Here is a 22,585-nt window from a genome sequence, read left to right on the forward strand (position 1 = left end):
TCATTGTATTTTCTCACTTTAATCTGCAGGTCAATTTGAAGTAGAGTCGTGCCATGTTTTCCTGTATAGTTTTAACATAAATACTAATCATTGATAGTCCATATCATCTTTGTCTCCAATCTCTTAATGGCTTTACAGTTGATGCTTGGGCGGTGATGTGGAAACAAAATTCTTAAATGATCAACTTTGGATGGTAAATGGTTTAATGGATTGTAAATTATATAATGTTCACTCCAGTGTATAAATGTTAGTTTATATGTATGTGCGTGATATGTACAAGTCTTGTTTGTTTGACCTATTGGCACCAAAAGGTACACGGCGTGCGTATAATTGATCTTTGGGATTCTGAAAAGGAAAGTTAAAAGAATTTTTGATTTGTAATATCAATCGTTAATAGAGTATAGCCAAGTGCTCTACTTACCAGCTGCAGATAGCACTTATTTTATTATATGTTTTAATGTTCTTTACTAACGCTATCAAAAGTACTTATTTCATTCTTGCTCAAAATTGAGAAATCAGCTGATATCGAGCCCAGAGATCCCTTTATGACAATATTATTCTTCAGCCCAGAGTCTTATATGCAAGTAAGGCTCTGATCGGGACCATCTGCCAGGTGGACACATTTTTTTAGCATCTGCTTAAATCATTCATCAACTATTCTCCCAAAGATTAATGTATGTCGTCCAGTTACAGAGTTGTTGACAATTCCTAATCATGGACGTTAAATATGAATGTGAGAGACTGACTTCGGTCAGCTTGCGGCTTTGATAAGCCAATGAGGCTTCTTCGCGAGTTCCTGCTTGCAGGAGGATCTAATATACATATACATATACATACATACATACATACATACATACATACATACAAAGTGTCACTCCTTGTGTTGCTCCACTGATCCTTGCCATTTATTTCTATTCCTACTGATCATGCTATACTACCCTATGATTTCATTCTGACCAAGTGTTCATGAATAAATTTATGAAATTCCTTTAGTTTACAAAAATAAAAAAGAACAGTTCTAATAGCATGTTCATCTTCTAGAAAGAAGAAGCAGAACAAAAAAAGATAGATAGAGATAGAGAGAGAGAAAAGAATGGAAGAAAGAAAAGAAATAATTGATTATTTGTTCATTTAGCCACACGTAGAAACTTTCTGTTAATTAGTGTAATCTATATATAGCACAGACCAGCAAACTCATACAGTAATATAATTGCTTGAAATATTGATTGCCAAATCATTAGCACTGGAAAGTTACAAAGTGTCTTTTCTTTCATTGTTATTCTTTTATTGTTATTCTTTTATTGTTATTCGGCCATCATCTATTTTTTCCTGTTCTGTACTTAGCCAGTTTATCGATACAGTATCTAACCGTATAGCGTTACACTTGCTCGCCATGTTACCAACCGTGCCCATCGGACTATTGAATTTCTTAGCATGTGTGGTGTGCTAATGTTAGAGTATCATACCATTAGTAAACTCATAAATATATTGATTTTTCACCACAAATTGAGTTTTTTCCCTCCGTCCTTTTTTTTTACCTTGGGTAGCCTTCAGGGGGTTTATTCAATAGCTATTTAATTGAGCTCAGAGGATCTTCAATGGATAGATCATTGGTTAGGTGAATTTTGTCTTTATCTGGCTTTGTTTTAGTGGGTCAGTCGGACAGGAGGGGAGCTTAATAACTCCACCGCTAGCGGTGTAATTGTGTTTATCGCAAAGAGAAGATGCTGGAAGGGTTTCCCAAGTACTAATTGTGTATGTATATATTGCCATATTCTGCCGTAGCCTTTGATCTTATTTTTAGTGCAGTCTTTTGATAGAGGTTCTCGACTGGAAGAGTAAATATAACACAATCGTGACAAGAGTAAGGAATTGTGCAGTGTTTATGGCAAAGTGAAACTTGCAAAGTTATGAAAGTATAGACGAAGAAAAGAAATTGATTCATTAAAGTAGATTAAACCTTTTAAGTATCCATAGAGATCTGGGATTATAATTACCAACATAAAGGGGGAGGGGGATTTGATGTGTGAAAGTGGGAAGGGGGGGGGGAAATAAACCTGGGAGTGGGTCTAAGGAGTTTTTTCTTATTTGATAACCCGGTAATATGGTGCAATATTAATAGGTTTATTTCCCAGAACTAGTTGTATTCTATCTGCATGAGAGTGTTGCCAGATTTACTAAGCGACATAAAAAGTAACAAATGGATTGAAAAAATAAGAATCGTCACAATGGGTTGATCTATTTTATAGCCTGTGTAATTACTTTATGTATTAGTATAAAAGCAGTGGCGTAGGAAGGTACTTTTGAGTGAGGGGGGCTGAAGACTGATGGCCGGCCTGGTGGAGGGGTCTAAGGGGAGGGGGTTGTCCCCCCCCATATTACTGGCAAATATGCTAGAAAGTTAAGAAATGGTCATTCATGTTTCAACAGTGGGTTAATCATTAAATAATAATTATATTAATCATAATATTATTATAAATTAATAATAAATTATAATATTAATTATATGCAATTTTTTTTTCTTTCAATAATTGAAGTAAAATGACCATTGGAAGGGAAGAAGGAAAGCAATTTCTGACCTGAAAAGTTTCTGAATCAGTGACCTCAGGGTTACAGGCCATGCACTAGACTAAAATGAGCTATCCAGCCTTTAGTTTGCTGTCGATCTTTGGTCTGGGGAGGGGAAGGGGCAACAGGAAGCCACAATATCTGTCTGATTGAACATAGTTTAATGTCTGGGACTTATTAGAATTGTCACTAATTTAACTCTTTTAGAAGTTCTTTTGAAAAATGTATATATAGTCAAACTTACTACTACAATGTACTATTCTTGTTCTTGTTCCTAAACCACACTTGAAGACTTATGGTTACAGAAGCCTTGAATACTCTGGCTCTTAACTCTGGAGCAATTTACTAGATCACATAAGAACATGCTCTAAACTTTCTACATTCAAAAGTCTACTTAAGACCCATCTTTTCACTTGTTCTTTTGTAAATTAATCTGCTTTCTTTGTAAAGCGCCTTGAGCAGTGACTTTTATCTACTGATTTGGCGCTATATAAGTCTCATTTATAATTATTATTATCATTCTTCTTTGCAGGTAAATGTGATATGATGCATCCGTGCAGTCAACAGTGCGTTGACATGCCATACATGTTTGCTTTCAAGTGTGCCTGCTTCGATGGGAAAGTTTTAGCAAGAAATGGATTCATGTGTGTTGGTAAGTTTACAAAGATCTAACACGTTTTTGTTTTTTTGTAAAAAGATTTGTGAACAGACATTTCCATGACTAGTTTGATTTGTTTGTCTGGTAGACAGTTTGCAACCTTATACCTTATTTTACCCATCTCTCTGTTTTTTTCTTTCCATTCTTATTCAAATTCTTGAAATTTTCTTTACTCTGAATGGGGTCCATACAGTATGAACAAATTCAGGCATATGTCACCCTACGTCACACGACCCCCTCCCTAACTCTCTGACCTACTCACTTCCCATCCCCCTGCCCCCCAGTCCTGCTCCTATGTGAGAACAGAAAGTTGGAAGCAACTCTTTGCGGGTTTGTGGCTTTGTATTTCTTCATCTTTTTTTTTTATCCCCCCCCTTTTCCTCTTTCACAACAGAACCTAAGATAGAAGATCAATTAAAGGAGGAGGTTATTCAACCCGATCACAGAGAGGACTTTTCAGATGACATTATTTTTATAGACGAAAATCCTTCACCATCAGAGAGAATTCCTACTAAATTTGGCCCCATAGAGATAGACCCCACAAAGTTGCTGCCTCATAAGATCGTCGACGCCACGGTGGACTTCGAGGAACCGTATTACGACGGCAGCGGGGGCTTAGGGTCCGGATGGAGCGAGGAGATCGACGACGAAGATATTTACGACTCGTCCGGTAGTGGGGACTTCAGTTTTGAACCTGAGTCTGAGACCGTTTATCCCGATACCGGTAGAGAGGTCAGTTTCACGCCCAGCCTTGCACCGGAGGTGGTGTACCTGACAACTGCCCCATCGGTGAAGGATAAATTCAGTTTCAGCGAGAGTCCACCCGTGCCTCACCTCACCACAACGACAGAAGTGCCCCCGGTCTTGACCACAGCGGAGAGGGTCTCCTGCGACGCCATCCGGTGTATCAACGGTGGACGCTGCGGACTGGACCGAAGGGGAAGTGCCCATTGCCTATGTCCGCTCAGTTTCTACGGAGTCTCGTGTGAACAAGGTAAGGATAACATGAACTTTGCCAGTTTGCTGATAATCTGAAGGATTATTTAAAATTAGCCTGAAAGGGAAGGGAAATAGGTCAGGGTGATATGGGAATGGGAGGGGGAAGGGAAGGGATAAAAATGTTTAACTTAACCAAGCGACACAAATTGTATTATTGACTTCTAACATTAAAGCTTCCTTCATTAGTTTTATGTAAAAGATGGATGACAATGGGGCAGGAGTAAAATTGGGCGGGGTGTGTCAGAGGAAGGAAAGGGGGGTGTGGAGGGACTTTAACTATTGGTAATTTTTCCTGAATTGGTAATTTTTCGTGAATTATTCCACAGAGAAACTTTGTTCCTGCCTGTGTATGCCTGGCAAAATGCTAATCACCAATAATTTCATGAATGTGGCTGTGTGATGGTAGCTCTTAATATTAGTTTCCGTTCTAGCACGGTATCAATTAATCTCAGATCAGACAGAAAGTCTGGCATCATAACAATATTCCGACATGTAAAATGTATGAGACTGTGATCGAGGTGCTGTTTTCTACTCTTTGTTGGTTTACCTTTCAATTGAAATCTTACACAAATCTGTTTGCTGAAGTCAACTCTGATTAGTATGAAAAGTCTCATTTTCGGAGTTAAGGTACCCACAGGAGGGGGATTAGCTGTCATATGAACTGTCAAATAAGAAACCATGAAGAGATCAAGATACATCTAATCTTGAATATGACTGTCAAGGGATATTATCCTTCCGGGGAGGACCTAACAACCAGATCTTTCTATTGCCCTGCTGATCGCCCATGTTGATGATTTTAAAGGAGTATTATATGCTTTTATATTGCTATGTATTATGTTCATAAATTGTACAAGGAAACTGAATGGCTAGGCAGGACAGGGGAGGCTGGGAGGAGGGGAGGCTGAGAGGAGGGGAGGCTGAGAGGAGGGGAGGCTGGGAGGAGGGGTGTAATTTGAATGGATGGGTATTGCCCTGGGGGAGAGGTCTGACTGTTTTGCTGTATTTACTTCCTTTCTTACTTTCTGTAGCTTCATGGCCGGGTATACATTACTACCAGCCCAGACTTTGGTTTCTCTGTACTCTCCCTTTTGTACTGGAGTTATACTTTAAGTTAGTTTACTATTGTCCTTTGTTCACTTATAAGCAGGCACATAGCAACGTGAGTAGGGGGGACCCGGGGGGAGGGGGAGGGAATGACATTTTTTCCCCAAAAAGTTTCTAGCTCTATAGATATAAAGAGGTAAGGCTGTATACATGGATAAAGTTCCTATAGCATTACACCAATAGCCACCAAAACTGCCGCCCTGGTTTTATCAGTTTTATGGTCTACAGTCGCAGTGGCCTAATTGCTTTTATTTAAAAAAAGTAAATTGCCCGTCTGGTACTTACAATTTGACAGTTTGTGATAAATCTGGTAATTAGGGAGTATGGACTATGGACTGATATAATCAACTTTCTGTTTCTATATTAATTTAAATTGAGAAAATTGAGAAAAATGGAATACAAAATGTAGGAAAAAAAAGATGCAAAAGATTGCATCATTTGGTATTTAATCTCCCTGAGATAGGCAAAAATTTCTCAAATGGAAGGGGGACACAAACTCCCCTTACACTCCACCCCAAGGATAGCGATTCTCCTGCAATTATGTGCCCCCCCACCAAATCGGTTACTCTTGATACAGGCCTGCTTATAAGAATTAAATAAACAAGACGAAACAAGATGGAAGATATACATGATTCTGATTGATCAGAAAAAAAGGGGAGAAAAAGAAAGAAAAAAAAAAAAGTGGTGGGGGAGGGAGGGAAACATCTGGAAGTATTTACATATGAATGAACTTGAGATGAGCCCATTCTTCAATTCTAAGTTTTTGAGTTCTTCCATTTCTCAATGTGGACATCATGGTTAATTTACCTGTTTTCTGTATGCCTATTGGTTCAATGGTGAGTGTAAGGAAGGTACATAGGAACTGAATAGGGAGGAAGAATAACATTGTCTGAAACCTTGCTAATTTAAGTTCTGACCTATCCAGGGAATAATTTAGTGTTCAAATGTTATGTCTTAAAGATCCTCCCAATTTTTGTCTCTTATTAAATACTATGGTTCATCATTTGTTCAAAAACTGCTAAACATCTTTGAACTTGTATAGAACTTGTATAGAAATACATGTAGCATACATGTAGCATTGTTTGATATGATGCAGGATAGATGGTTCCCTGCATTCAAAGTAACAACACTGTAAAGCTTAGAAATTATGTAGCGAATTCAATTTAAAGACCATCATCAGTATTTGCCCCAAATATGCTAGAAAAGTCAAATAATGGTCAAAGCAGCTCAGATTTCAGGCCACAGTTGAAACCTACAAACTGAGAGCTGTTTTCCTAAAACATTTATATGTCTCATTGAATCCCCCCTCCTCCTCCTCCTCCTCCTCCTCCTGCTCCTCCTCCTCCTGCTCCTGCTCTTCCTCCTGCTCTTCCTCTTCCTCTTCCTCTTCCTCTTCCTCCTCTTCCTCTTCCTCCTCCTGCTCCTGCTCTTCCTCTTCCTCTTCCTCCTCCTCCTCCTCCTCCACTTCCTCTTCCTCTTCCTCCTCCTCCTGCTCCTGCTCCTGCTCTTCCTCCTGCTCTTCCTCTTCCTCCTCCTGCTCTTCCTCTTCCTCTTCCTCCTCCTGCTCCTGCTCCTGCTCCTGCTCTTCCTCTTCCTCTTCCTCTTCCTCTTCCTCTTCCTCTTCCTCTTCCTCTTCCTCTTCCTCTTCCTCTTCCTCTTCCTCTTCCTCTTCCTCTTCCTCCTCCTCTTCCTCCTCCTCTTCCTCTTCCTCCTCCTCCTCCTCCTCCTCCTCCTCCTCCTCCTCCTCCTCCTCCTCCTCCTCCTCCTCCTCCTCCTCCTCCTCCTCCGTCTGGAAGTAAATAGAGAGGATCCGAGCCTCTAGGAAGACTTTGGGAAACTAGCAACATTTAGCATACTAAAATTTTGGGGCTAATACTGATGACCTTTGAACTCATACTTTGAATAATCTCTAGCATCAATTTGATGCAAATGGTAAAGATTTTTTTCATTGTCCTTAATGCTTATGGTTAAATTGATGTTTGGGGGTATGGAAATCTTCAGATAATTGTCTTAGAGACTGCTCTTAGCCCTCCAATTTGGGCAGGGAGGAGGGAGGTAGGGAGAGGGAGAATTTGTCTAATTCATCCAATAATAATTATGCTCTCTCAGGTGACAAAATTATTTTATTAAATGCTGATTAAATTAATATTTTATTTTTTATGCTGTTAAGTCTTTCAATGTCTCAAGCATATGATAAGCATACATCCCATGTTCGTGTAAAGCCACTTTGCTTACAACAGATACATAATGTTAACAAATTTCCATTTTTCCAACATTGCCACTATTTGAATTGATGGTAACCCTTAGAATGGAACAAATTTATCATCCATTTGCCTATATGCTTTGAATAACCTGCTCTTGCAAATTTGTCATTGATTTCACTTCATCACTTGCTTTCATGGTACAATTTTCTTTTGTAAAACATCGAGATCACAGCATTGCACTTTTTCTCCCCTCTGAACATTGTCTGTTTTTATTTCCTGTTACAATCAGCAGTTTTAGTGCGGATCTCTATTTGCCAAACAGTTTTATGACTATTCCGTTAAAGAGAGAAACTTTTATGAGCTATCTGCCAATTAGCGAGAAAGCTTTCTCATGAAACATCATGCCACATTACTCATGACGAGAAGCTCTCAAAGGCAAAGGCAGGCAGACATCTTGGAAAGCAAAGAACGACATCCCTCGTACTCAGAGAGTGATCGTCGTATTCTCATCTAATTTGATATCGATCAATTTGTAGCCAATTAAGACCCTCACTCTTGTGTATATTTTATTTCACTTTTTTTTTGTCTTAGCGTCTCTCACTATCTGTCGATTACGTTTTTTTATATATATTTTTTTTATCCTTAAATTGGAAATGAAGATACAGAATGTGCAGAGGGTTTTTCTGACTCGCGAACGATAGTTAATGACTCATAAGCTATTCCATGAATCAGTCGTTCCTGCAGCTCCATATTCTCGGTTCACTTTATCCTTGTTAACCTGTTTGGTTATTCCTTTCATGATCGATAGAGAAATGTTGTAAGTTTCTCCCATAGGGCCGTGATCGAGGTAATCAGTATGCATGGAAGATGAAAGTGCAAATGAAATCACTCTTCATCAGTCACCAAGGGCGTAGGAACCGGGGGGGGGGGCTGGGGGGGCACCAGCCCCCCAGTGAAAAATATAGGGGGGCGGAAGTATCATTCTGCCTCCCCGCTTCGCAAGTCAGAAAACCCCTTTTTCATTTCTCAATAAATGATAAAGTGTGAAGTGTGCTATATTGCACCAAAGTGTGCTATATTGCATCTGAGGCCACCTGGAAATGCAAAAAATTTCCAAAGGGGAGGGGGACACCCCCTCCCCTTAGACCCCTCCCCCAGGCCGGCCATTAGTCTTCAGACCCCCACTCAAAAGTACCTTCCTATGCCACTATCAACCACCATATCTTCATCTTCTTCTCTGCATGATGAATTCAGCAACAACCATAAAAAAAACCTCTTTGTCTTACTTGAATCTCAATGTGCTGTCTTTAGAGAGATTCTGTAAAATATTTCTATACTTAAATGGCACAAACACTGAACGAAAAACGGCCTTGCTTTATTTAAAAAGGCAAAAGATATTGCACTTTTTATATGCCCGTTGGGGCCTTCGTATGTCAGTTTATTCAATTTAGAATGCTGACCAGAAATGAATTGACATTCAGTTAGCATTGGAAAAGGGAAACTTTTCTCGAGATAATTAACCCTTGTAGCGTGTTGGTGAGTGCATCCAGGAAGGTGTGCTCTACTGTCCAAGTGGAAATCTATAGCAAATCACGTTTTTTTCCCTTTCTCTTTGGGGAATCATCATTAGATTTAAACAAATCTACATTGTTATTATTTGGAGATGATTTGAATGTTCAGTTAGGGGTTTTACATTTTGCAATTGGTGGGCTGCAAATTATCTAGCTAACTTAGTTATTTCAGATGAGGGGTAAAAAAAAAAGATTCAAGATTATTAAAAAGAAAACTCTCAAATATAGATTGGAAGACATAAGAATTCTTGTTGAGGTAGTCCTTTATGAATATTGTCAGTGATGAGAGTTCACTCGGTTATAAAGTAAAATATGAGTGCAGGACAAAGTACATTGACCTATTTCATGCAAAGTACATTGTCAGGAAATAGTTGAATATTTATAGCTGTGCACCTCTAATACACTGTATCTTACTATTCAGCTAATATAAATATTTTTAGTCGTCTGTTCCCAGTACACATAATAACATTGAATTCAGGTCTTAATAGTGTAAGGAAGCAGCGATGTACAGTTCATTGGTCACAGATGTCTCAAAATTTCTATAAAAACAGTTGATTGGTCAGGGATCGAGTCCAGCTATTCAATCAGGTTCATTGTGGAAGCTGCTGTTAAAAAGCTTTGAGGAGAACTGTCCATATAGTATGTATTAGTTACCTACGATAATATTCTGGATATATGTGTAATGAAACAGTTGTAAAACAGAATATTTTCCAGCGATTTCAATCCTAAGCATTTGAATACCAACCATAATTTGTTATTATTGAATAGTAGATATGATAGCCTAATAATGATGGGTTTGAATACTCTGTTATTAGAGAATGACAAAACACAGTATATATAAAGCCATCATACATCGTCGCTGTAGTTTTGGACAGGACTTAGATGACTATGTTATGAATCATGCTGTGTCATTATTACTCTGAAGAAGGTATAACTATAACAACCCATGAGAACATGGAAATGATGGAGGTATCTATGTCACTTTAGCCACATGAAAATTTGTACTTTGTTGCTATGTCAGCTATTAACAGTTTTTTTCAGGCAACATATATCTGTATGACTATATAACGGTGGATACAGGGTATACGAAGTGGCCGGGGGGGGGGGGGTCAAAGGAGACAAGCATTGGTATATATATATATATATATATATATATATATATATATATATATATTAAAATTAATGCTGAGATAGCAGTGCAATAATTAAGAAAATATATATTTACATGAAGAGAAAAATGCCTGTGCCCGTCAGCATGCTAAAATATTCCCCCTGTGTACACCTTGGTTCAGTTGAAATTGTGTTTATATATGTGCCCCAAAAGATTGCAAAAGGAGAGGGGCCATTTTCTCCTGAACTCTGGTTCAAACCTGGTCTATGATGTGTCTAATATATGGCCTGTATTTACTTCATTCCTTGCTTACCTGTCTCCCCACCACCTAAGCACTCTCGATCCACCATACCTAGAAGACCCTTCCGGTCAATGCCCTTCTCATTCTACCACCCAAAGTGGCCTATATTTTCTAGACAAACTTTATGCCACTAATAAATATTAAGAATGAATATTAAGGAAACCTTGTCATGAAGATCATTTTATTATAACCACCATTTTTACAAAGATGGTTTCACAAAACAGATTCTGATACATGATTTGATGCACAGGTGGGTAAGATAAAAAAAAAAAAAAAAAAAAAATTATCATTGAACATAAGAGATCCCAATTGTTGCTTTAAAAACCAGGCTTTATGTTTTCATTAAATCTTTTTAAAGTAGGTCATCCACTCCCATGAAGAACATAAAAACGTGATAAAAGCAAAAAGAACCCATCCTTTTATACAAAGAAAAAGAAACTGTGTGGAAAAGAACTGCCTTTTCTGCGTCTTTTCTTCATTATAATTTATCTTTCTCGTGGTACACTCTTGGGAGATATATCTGACTGCTCTTCAAATATTTGATTTTCCCCTGAAGGGTCCAGAATAATATAAGAGTTTGTAATATTCCTGATAAAGAGTAGCTTTGTGATATTGATAGTCTGTAGGGTTGCCTCTTTTAGTCCCCCCAACAGAGAGAACAGGATCTGCCTAACAGAGGAATTCAAGCAGAGTATATGTATATATATGCCTGGAAAGAGTTTGGATTTAACAGGAGGCCCAGGGGCGGTGTAAACTTCATTTTTTTTTTATTCTCTTTTTTTTTCGAAGTACTTTTAAGCTGTGAATACAAGTTTCCAATATTTCATGGTTAAAATGGCTCAGTGATGGATTTAAATGCATTCAAGAATGAAATGTATATACTACTTAGAGGAGGCTATGGGGTACTGCACATTGACTACACTATAGGACTATGAGACAATTGCTGCATGGAAAAAGGGTGCTTACATTTTAAACAGCTGATGTGTATAGATAGTCCTGGTGTTCAAAGTGGAGGAAGTATGAATAGTCTTTAGTGTCGTTAGAAAAGTTTGGAGGGTCGTCAAGATATTTGGAAGAAGAAAGGAAATTGCTCGATACTTGTGGAAGAAAGTGGAAGAACTTTGAACTGGGATGATGTTGAACCTTGAACTTGATCAAGTTCTGATTTGTAGTTCTTACACAGATCAGACCTCTGTGATTTGATCCCCTTGGTATAGACTAGTAATGGAGGGAGGATCAGACTCTGTCGTTTGATCCCCATGGTATAGACTAGGAATCACAGGGAGGATCAGATCCGATGCTCAATTATATTCGTAATTTAAAGGCAGCTCGGGGTTGACCTGCGATCAGTGCTCAGTGACCTTTCGACATCCGGTCGTTGAGTGTTACGTGTGTCATTTGGTACAATAGTAGAAGGTATTAAAGGGTGTGAAGAATCGCGCACAAAGAAACGCCTCATGCCGGTAATCTGACCTAGTTTCGAATGAGGTGTAACAGAAGTGTTAGACACCACCATCGATCCGAGAAAATACACACACACAGCTTGCTACCATTGGTAATTAGACACTAGTGTACAGTCAGTACATTCAGCTGCGGTCAATAGCCACAGCACAGTGTACAAATGATGCAGCGATGGACATCTCAGGTCCAGCTAAAGATAACAAGGTATCACGTTTCATTACAGTACTGCATTTTGTAGCGAACAAAACGTCACTTGCAAGCAACGGAAAGTTAACTTTTTCAGATGGCCGCACGCGGTTTGGGGGGAGTCTTCAATGCCTTTAATAGCAGTGCTATACATCACAAGGCCTTAGGTTTTGCACCTTTCTTCTTCTCGTACACAAAGCACAACTTTTCTGTTTAATGATGGCGAACATGATGTCTGATACTTGAGTACAGGGTCTACTATAAACATGCAGGGGATCATAATCAATTTATCTTGATTTAATGCAGAACACTTATCCTGGGGCCAGCTGATCCCTAACGTAATTGCAGCTCTGTTTCTGAGCACTCAGATTTAAGGGAGACTCTCTTTTACGATAGAAAAATTGTTAAATGGAGTATTATTTGTGTTTGGTTTATATGATCGGTAAATTAGAAAACCACAGATGAGGTTCTTCGAAAACAGGAAAAAGTCACGGAGATGGTGGGATTCAAAACTTGGCACTAATATGACCATACTTAATAACTCTAGCATGCTTGGAAGCAATAGTTTACTTCTGCAGATTGTGTCTCTCTGGCCTCAAAAGTATGTTTATAATCCAAGCAGGTATATTGGTGGTCCGATCTAAATGTATTATATGGCTGGTAGATATGAAAACTTTAACTGTTAAACTAACTGATGGGAAAACCCCAATAAAGGTTAAAAAAGGTTGTTTGACAAATTGTCATGATATCACATGTAAGGATACTAATCAATCTCAATCTAAATGATAATCTGGAAGATAAAAAAGAGTAAATATATTCAAAAAATGTCAAAATATCAATCTAAAATTGTTTAGCAAAAAAAAAAAGTCTGTAAAGGAATTTTATTAGCTGCAGGGCTCGAATATACTTATGGCAAGAAAATGGGACATGACAGTCATATGTCATCCAGATCCACCAAACATTCACACTTGTTATTTTGTGATCTCAAGCTCCAGATTAACATGCGATCTCCCCCCCCCCCCCCAATGGGAGGATTATGATCACTGGATCAGATCCCGAGTAGTGTGAGAGCTTTAGGAAGTTGATCTTGAATGGAGGATCAGATCCCCTGCAGAAGAGGTCTCTACCGGTTTACACGAGCCTATACTCCAGGTACAAAATATCAAGGTACAAGGTATTTATGTATTCAACAAATTTTCCAATATATAAGTGGTAACCTATGTGGTTTGCTACAAACAAATTAGGTGGTGTGTCTGGCTGTGGGTGTAGGCCCCATATACATTTGCGATATTCTAAGTTGTTTGTCTTCTGATGGGGTAGTTGTGGAACGTGAAGGAGACAACCATTTAATTCTTAAGTTAGTTTAAAGAAGTACAAAACAGTTACATCTTCATATATATATTTTTTCGTGATGGATGGAAATACAGAGAGATAGAGTCCTTGTTTTGATCACCATTGGATCAGATATTGTCCCTGGTAATTTTGATCACCATTGGATCAGATATTGTCACCGTGGGTAATATGCTGAAGCTATTTGTCTATTTGCAGGTTAATTATGGGATATGTAGGAAATAGTTATTTCCTCTCGGTAAAAGCGTTGCACTTGGATCCAACTTTTTAGTGAAATAAGTACAAAACAGTACATATATATATTTAAACTTTACAATGGTTGAACAAAAACAAAGTTCTAGTTTATATAAATTGTGAGGAAATGATTACTTTAATATTTCCCCGACTCAGTATTGGTGGTTTTCAGATAATGGGTTTCATCTCTTAGATATAGGTAGCTTTGAAATTAAAATGAATAGAGGGCTGTAAAATAGCTATACATACATCCTATGACACAGCTATTATACCGTATATCCCATATTAAAATCTTTAAATGTGCAAGTTGGTGTCACACGGACTTCTGAAGTTAAATTTACTTTCGTACAATTATAGAATAAAAAGGATGTTTGGGAGCCAGGATGTTGCATCTACCGCAGGTACAGACATCTATTTACCAGAAGTTGTAATAACGATCTATTTTTCCATCAAAATTTGGGATAATTTTGGGGAAACTTACAAGCTAATCCCTGAGCATCAAGTACTTCCATATGCATGCTAAGAATCATTTAAAAATTGTAGCATTATGTTGACTTTGGTGGTGACAAAGATGACCTTTGACCTCCATAGAGTTTTAATGGTTCAATTTGGCTTTCAACAAAATTAGTATTTCAAACAAAGCTAGGATAAGAATTTCGGGAAGAAAATCTGGAATAATCTTATATGAGAGTATCCCAATTCAGTTCTGTTGTTTTTTGTGTCTGCTACAGTATGCATATTAAAGAAAAGTTAAGGCCATTAATGTATTATCTCCAATTATCCAATCTCAAATATGTCAAATGTTGTTTAGTACTATTTGTTGTTTGTGCTGTTTGTACAAGAGCTTGATCAGAAGTAGCATAACTAGCACACACACTGTATAAGCGTATATCTCCATTAAAACCGATTTGAATATATCGGGAGAAAAAAAAAATTGTTGAGAAGAGATAAATATAGTCAACCAGTCAACAAAATGGAACTTTTCCTGATATTAAACATGTCGGTAATTGCGATATGAGACATAAGATGAAAGACATGCTTTAATACATAGTGAGCAACTTCCCCCCAAAAAATGCTGAGAAATGTTCTACCACATCCAATTAATAAGGATGGTTGGATCATTAATACTAGAGGAATAATTATGATTAAAGAAACCAGTGTACATTCCACAACCAGGGATAATTTCATACTTTGTTAAGATTGGACTTCATCTTTGAATCGTAGCCAATAGTCCCTCTCTTCCTTGCGAAATTGTTATCACTCGAAGAAGTCGTAGCCGAGGCTCGTAAGTTATCCCACCCACCAGACCTCGTCAGTTTATACAATGATGAAGACGATGAAATACAATGTAGCGCTCCGGCCAGGCAAGGAATATATTTTGTTGTTGTAATGGAATTTTTTTTTTGCCTGATCGTGGTTTTGACAGTAATAGTGTGGTCTGTCATATTGCTGCCACATATATTACCTTCAACAATTTCCTCCAGCTTTACATTAATAATGTTTATACTGCTGTTTATCCATAAGACTGCAATATTGTACTCTTTCAGATTACTCCGGGATGACATTCCTTCTCAAGAGCAGGAAGTTATCAGATCACGGCTGCGTATCAATATGTATTAAAGCAGCATTTGAGGTTTCATTTTGGTTGATACAATATGAAAATAGAAAAATACCATAACGTCATATGTTCCTTCATAAATATATATATATATATATACATATATATGTATATATGTATTTATATATATATATATGTATATATATATATATATATATCTTCAAGTTTAAGTAAACTTACATTCTAAATAATGAAGAACATATAAATGATTTTTCTTATTATTTTTGTTTTATTATATTCTTTGTTTTGCAAGTGGTTGTATTGCTAGCATGATGAAAAAGTGTCTTGGTGATAGACATGTCAAATGGAATTGGTCTGAACTTGCTAGTCATTAATGTCCAGTTGGCAATCATATATCCTGTCGTCTTGGTGACAAACTTCTGACATTTTGAATGGTGTTGGTCTGAACTTTGCAATTTATATGACTGTCAATTGGACATTGGAGGGTGTCGTCATTTAAATTAGGTCATTAAATATAAAACAAAACTGTCAGCAAACTGCTTATCCACTAGAGAGTCTGTGTAAGAGAATGTGTAAAAGTAAGAGGGCCTGGCATTTTGATCCTAGCAGGATCTTCTTCAGAGGCTGAATTTAATTAACATCGGCATATATTATCAAAATATTGTGGAAATTGGTGACTCAGTGATTTCAATTTCCTGAAACAGGGTTTTAGAATTGTTGCTTTACATTTTGGAAGAGGATTGAATGCAAAAATTAAAAGTATTCTGCATTTCACAATCATGTTTTTGAAAGTGCTGACAAAAATGTCATCAAAATATTTGCTTCCAAATGAACTACCCGCAACATGCTGAAAGTTTTTTTGTAATTTTTTTTTTTAAAGTTTTTGAGTTTTCAAAATGCTCTTACACCTTGAAAAGTACTCCCTCATGTCATTGATGGATGGTCAATAAATATCTAGTGGATGAATTAACTGATGTTTTCAATATTACCTCATATTTTGCTCATATAGTAAAACTTGCAAGGTCACCCCTCATACTGCCATGAATGCACGTAGCGTATGGATAGATCTTTATCCCTTTTGTGGGCAGACTAAACTCTAAAATATACACACAAGCAAAGACACAAACAACTTTCCTTTGTACCTTGCCTCCCCCCTCCCCTAACCCCCTGCCCCTCAGATTGCCTTGGCTGATGCTGCCACTGTTAATAACTCACAGCTATTTGCATCCACAAGTTTGTGGATTACACTGCAAGATCCATTTCAGTTGTGGGTCTTAAAGATTAGACTCCAGGAGCACCAATTTAATCCACATCCCTATTCCTGTGACATTACCACTTTCTATACAATGTCATTAATGTAGTAAGATGGCTGTTGAGTGAGGGATAGGGGATGAGGGGAAGGGATGAAGGGGAGGGGGAAGGAGGAGGGAGGGTGATAAAAGAGTCAGCAAAACATGACCTTTGGGAACTATACTAGGTAGTAGATCAAGTGCATTTATGCTGTTGGTAAGTGCTGTTAAACATGAAGGTGACAAGTTATATTATCACAACAAATCTGTTCCATTTACACTTTAACATACACCTTTATACTAAAGCTACAAAAAATGCTTCCAATTTGTTAAAAGGAATTAACTTGAAAAGGATAATGAGTAGCATCAAGCATTTGTAAATCCAGACCACTATAACTGAAGTGTCTAAAGTGTCTACCCATTTACTGCACTGTACCTGTCAAAACACAGTACTATGTATTGATCTATTGATCTGTAACTATAACGGAAGATTCTACAAGTACGCCAAGTCCTACTCTGTTCCCCTTGTTTAAAGGCATTGAAGACTCACCCCAAACCGCGTGCCGCGCTCTGAAAAAGTTAACTTTCCGTTGCTTGCAAGTGAAGTTTTCTTCTTGCCGCTACAAAATGCAGACAGTAATGAAACGTGATACCTTGTTATCTTTTATCTAGACCTGAGATATCCATGGCTGCTATGTACTGTACACTGTGTTGTGGGTATTGACCGTAGCTGTATGTACTGACTGTACACTAGTGTCTAATTACCGACGGTAGCAATCTGTGTGTTTTTTTTTTGGGGGATCGATGGTGGTGTTTAACACTTCTGTTACACCTCATTTGAAACTAGGTCAGATTACCGGCATCAGATGTTTCTTTGTGCGCGAGTCTTCACACCCTTTAATGTACCTGCAGATATACTTTTTGAGATTTGTCCTTACCGGACTTTTCCTTTGTTCCTTCATTTCTAGGATTTAATTGTTCTGATGATATTTTATTTTTTGTTGTTGATAAAGTCAAGGGTCATCCGGTACTTGGGACTCATTTGGTAATAATGAGTACGTCACTGTATTCCTCCCCCCCTCCTCCCCCTAAAAACGGAACAATTTTGGCAATCTAATTATCGCTCCTTTGATGGCAGATTTGTCCGCCTCCAGCATATTCCAAAGATCTGTCGCTAGCCACTAATAGTCAAATGTTCCCTTTATTGTCATTTTATATGAACCTATAAAAACCGGAGGCAAAACATATTTCTCTCCATATATTCAGCAGTGTTAGCTGAGCTCAGCGTATTTATGAACTCTCTAAATTTCCTCATCAAATATTGTAATAAAGTTTATCACATATGGAATGATAAAGGTCTCCTGATAATAATCGGAGGAGCTAAACAATAGTATATAGAGCAATATAAAGCTATATATATGGCTCACTGTGGGAGAGAATATAAAAAGTCAACGGTTTTCAACCGACTTTATATTGTGTATTGTAGGCCTGCATACAGAACATATATGTAACAAAGAAGCAGTATATGTACATTGTAAGCTATTGTCTGCAATCGCAGTACATTTTCAATCTAAGTATGTTTCCTATTTTAAAGGTCATTCGTAGTGACCCTGAATATTAGCATGCTAAAATTATCATATTGCACCTTCCCTGGGGGCTTGTGCCTTCCAGGTTATTTTCTTGGATATTGAAGAATGTTGAAAATAGGGGCAATGATTGAGAGTGAATTTACACTTCTGGGTGTCACCGAACCCCATATTGTCTCAAATATATTTATGAACATGAGAATAATAAAATATTAAATCTTTATCCTATTTCCCCTGGCCCCCCAATTGACCCTGGGGCTCTAAGCCTGTCCCCCTCTCATTGGGCTTAGTCGAATGAGTCAATTAAAATGTCCCATTGAGGATCAATGCTACAGAGAGTGGCAGTATAAAGCCAGACTGTTTTGAAATTATGAGTGGCCAAATATGTATTACATTCTAGCATATTTGGGGTCAGACAACTGCCGATGGTTCATACAGTTGTTTTGTGTTGTAATGTTATACCTGATAATCTATGAATGTGTTTCATGTGATTAGTTGAAGCAAGTGGTATATATGAGTATTTAATCACCCCTCACTGATTCATGCATGGACCCTATCTATCCTCCTGCACTTACTTCCTGACCTAGCTATCCTCCTTCCCTGATCTGACCCCTCCTTGTTGCCCCTCTCACTGTCCCATTTGCTTCCCTCCATCCTCTTTGACCCATTGGTTTAAAATATATGCATGTAATCGACTTAAAATTAGCAGGTGATTTAATTAGAAATTTGACTAAATGAAAGAAAAACAGACAATTTCAGGTATAAATTGAAGAGAAGGATGTTCCTTCATTTCATGAAAAATTCCCCCCCTCCCAAACCCCCCCCCAAAAAAAAAATTTGGTTAACTTAAAAAATTTTTTTCCAAGAGGGTTGCTTAGACTTAATGGGATGATAAAATGTACATCCTAATGTACCATTAAAGATGCCCTTCAATCTTTATGGTTTTACGTCAGTTGAGCTACGTAGGTTCGAGAGTCCTCGAACACATGCGACTTTTAATGACTGGGTATGTACCCTCGCAACATCGAGATTCTTGGTTAATTAGGCAAGAGGACATGAACGTATAAACAGAGACCACTTGTGTAAACCAATTAACGTGTGACTTTAATCGCTTCACAGTCACATCCATGATAACGACGACGAGAGAAGCCTTTCACCTGGCGGCCGCGTGCAATATTCGTGCGTCTTAATTCATCTATGAAATTTGTTTATCTCGGAGGCAACTTATAGCTGTTATCAGACTGGTGACAGAGACTGAGCAATTTAAAATTCACCCTTATATACTTACGTGCAAGGCCAGCGCTTGTCATTGAACAGAGAGAAATAATCTTCCAACTAGATTTGGAATTTTCCCGAGAAAAAGTGAAACATCTCTCAGAGAATAATTTATCGAGCATTAATGTGTCTTTTACCTATCTCGAGATAGTACAAACCAATTTCAATCCAATTTCCCCTTAAATTCATGATACTGTGACAACTAACCAAAGCAGCTTAATTTTATTTAACTTACACCACTGTGTAAGAATCTTCACATCTAAATTGCAGGAAAATCTATTATGACGGAATAATTTGTCCGGTACCGCTTCTCAAAATGCTGCGCAAAACTGGACAAATTGCTTTGCACAGTGCAAAGATGCATAGCAGGTTTTTGTACACAGGATCCATAGTATTTTATAAGTGACAGAATCCAGGACCTTCAAAACTGCTTCACAAAATTTGAACACTAAATTATTACCTAATGATTCTTCCTTTTTATGGTTAGAGCTCCCAGAGTTAAAGGTGGACTCAGGATGATTAACTATGTATATGTGTGTGCGCACATTGATGCATGCTAAGTACCCAATGCAAATATGGGTGACATTTGGCCACCTTCAGATCCGACCCAGATCAGAACCAGATCAGCAATTTCAGGGAATAATTCAGTGCTCAAATATTTTGTTTTGAAGGCTCTGAATTTTGTCTTGTATAAAATACTATGGTCCCTGTGTACAGTGGCGGAGCTAGAGGTATTGGTCAAGGGGGGGGGGGGAGAATGGTCTGGAGGGGCGCTTTGAATTTTGGAATTTTAATAAAAGATACTCCCTAGATCGCCGGAAATGACCCTTTCCGGGCCTTGCTAATTTGCAGATAAACGAAGAATAAATAGGTGTCATCGCCCAAAAAAATGTGACAAATGTCAATATGTAGATGAGAGCGCAATAAAAAAGACAATAATCGCGAATAAGTAAAAAGTGGTAAAAAGCTGAAAAGGGCGCCAGCAGTCCATTTGAGTCCGTCAGGGGGGGCATCCGCCCCCCCCCCCCCCGACTGTATGGACGCTCCGCCACTGCCTGTGTACAGTTAATGCTACCTTTCGACTCGTTTAGCAATTTTCTTCCATTTTGCACAGCATTTTACTCCAGAATTCTGATCCAGGATTTTAAGAAGGAGGGGGTCCGACCCTGAGGTCGTTAAAACACACTCTGTTGTAGACAAAGGGGTGTAGTGGGCCTTGCCCAATATTGTAGACATGAAATGGTGCATTCTAAGGTATATTTTGGATAAATTAGGTGTATAAAATAGGTATGACCTACATTCAAGGTGATGCTGATAACTACTTTTTTGTTGTTGAAAGGGAGGGGAGGAAGGTTGTTTATCACCCCCCCCCCACCACCCACATCCCTGCCTGTTTGCTATGTGATACAGGATAAACTATTTCCTGAATTATGTCAATACATATGAGACTGGAATGGTGATTCTCTGATCCAGTGTATTTGTGTATATTAATGTTTTATAATACCTTTACACTACCTGCACCCCTTTGAAAATAAAAAAATCGCAAAAAACAAGAAGGACTTTTTCACCCGGCCCCCTAACCGGCTGTAGATGATTGCACATCTCTTTTAGGAAATTTGTTGGTTAGGCCTATTAGCTTTGTATCCTCTGGCGATGTGGGTCTTACCCCCAGGTTGAGAAAAAGGTAGTATATACAAAAGTTAAGGGTCATCTGTATTGCCCCCCTCCCCCAAATTTTTGCATTTTAAAACTTGCTACGAATTCCAATATATTTTGCTGCAGGTTTTTAAATCCCCTCCCCACCCCCCCTCCCCTAACTATTCCCAGCTGTTGATTGATAAAAATTAGATGATTAAATTATTGTTAAGATAAGATTGTAAGATAATATCCTCCATTTTTCTATATAATTATAAATTTATATTTTGGAACAGTGCATTGAATGGGCCATAATCCCTAAAACAGGATGCAGTGGTAGCTTATAATAATAATAGTAACTTAAATTGTTTTTAACAATTCACACTGGCCATGATGTAATATTAATACCGCACAAGCAGCTGGGGGTTGGCTTGTTGGAACGTCGTAGGAGTATGCCATAAAGCAGAAACCATTCGGTTGTCCATGTTGTATGTTCCCTGTCATTCAGATTATTCTTGACTTATAATCCAGGTGTCCGGTTATTAAGATAAGCTAGAAAAGGACATTGTTTCAAAACACATCTCCCCTTCATATCTAACTGATAAAAGGGCAGGAAGCATTGGGCTGCAGTTTAACAGTTACCTAGAGAATTAGGCGAGCTTTCTCTCTGAGCCAACTTTGATAAGCCTTCTTGACTCTCGGAATGACGGTAGATAACATTCGGTGTGTGGTTCTAATTCCTGTTTACTCGAAGACCTAATAGGTCAAGCGGCTAGTGTAGTGGGGGCTGTCATCCAATCCCTAAAAGACCTCATCCTCTCCTCAAAATATCTCTCTCTGAGGAGGATGGGAGACACTTTCAAGTGCCCTTTGAATCCAACAAAGTGGTTAATTTGCATATGAAAGAGATATCAGTCCCCTTTGTTTTGGACAATTTAAAGGCTGATACATTATAAAGAGGGAAAATCTTGACTGCTAAAAACAAGAAAGAAAAAACCCCATAGAAAGCCACACAAATGAAGAAAGTTTACAACAGGTCTGTGTCATATTGTATGTGAACTGATTACTAAAATTATATGAGATTTCTACATTAAATAAACCACAATATTGTTTACCATATGAGGTACAGAGGAAAAACTGGTGCGCTTTTATGTAATCGGTATGTGTGGGCGATGAAGGTGCATTAAGTGGGGGGGGGGGTGGAGGGTGTTGGCAGAGGGTGTTGGAGATGAAGACTTGTTTTGTTCTGTTAATTGTAAGGGGAATCAGTGGGAGGCGGGGGAGGAAGTTTGGGAGGGGAGATTTTATTGGTGATGAATAAGACTCTGTGAAGGGTCAAATTCTTTAAGCTACAGAGTGCAGTGCATCTTTGCGTGTGGTTGTGTGTGTATGTTTGCATGTGGGTGTAATAAACTACATTGTATGGAGTGTTAACCCTTGGACACATATCATACCGACAGTTTTTTAAAAGGCA

General features: G+C 38.2%; 1 protein-coding gene across 1 annotated transcript in view; it reads left to right on the forward strand.

Moving 5' to 3' along the window:
- LOC139979746 (pikachurin-like) overlaps positions 1-22,585 on the forward strand; it is a 102,307-nt gene that overhangs the window by 27,413 nt on the left and 52,309 nt on the right. Inside the window, exons 2-3 of the mRNA XM_071990825.1 lie at positions 3,101-3,220; positions 3,621-4,220. Coding sequence (XP_071846926.1) covers positions 3,101-3,220; positions 3,621-4,220 — 720 coding nt within the window. The remainder of the gene's footprint in view (positions 1-3,100; positions 3,221-3,620; positions 4,221-22,585) is intronic.

Source organism: Apostichopus japonicus, chromosome 2 (genome assembly GCF_037975245.1).
Source record: "Apostichopus japonicus isolate 1M-3 chromosome 2, ASM3797524v1, whole genome shotgun sequence".
Taxonomy (NCBI): Eukaryota; Metazoa; Echinodermata; class Holothuroidea; order Aspidochirotida; family Stichopodidae; genus Apostichopus; species Apostichopus japonicus.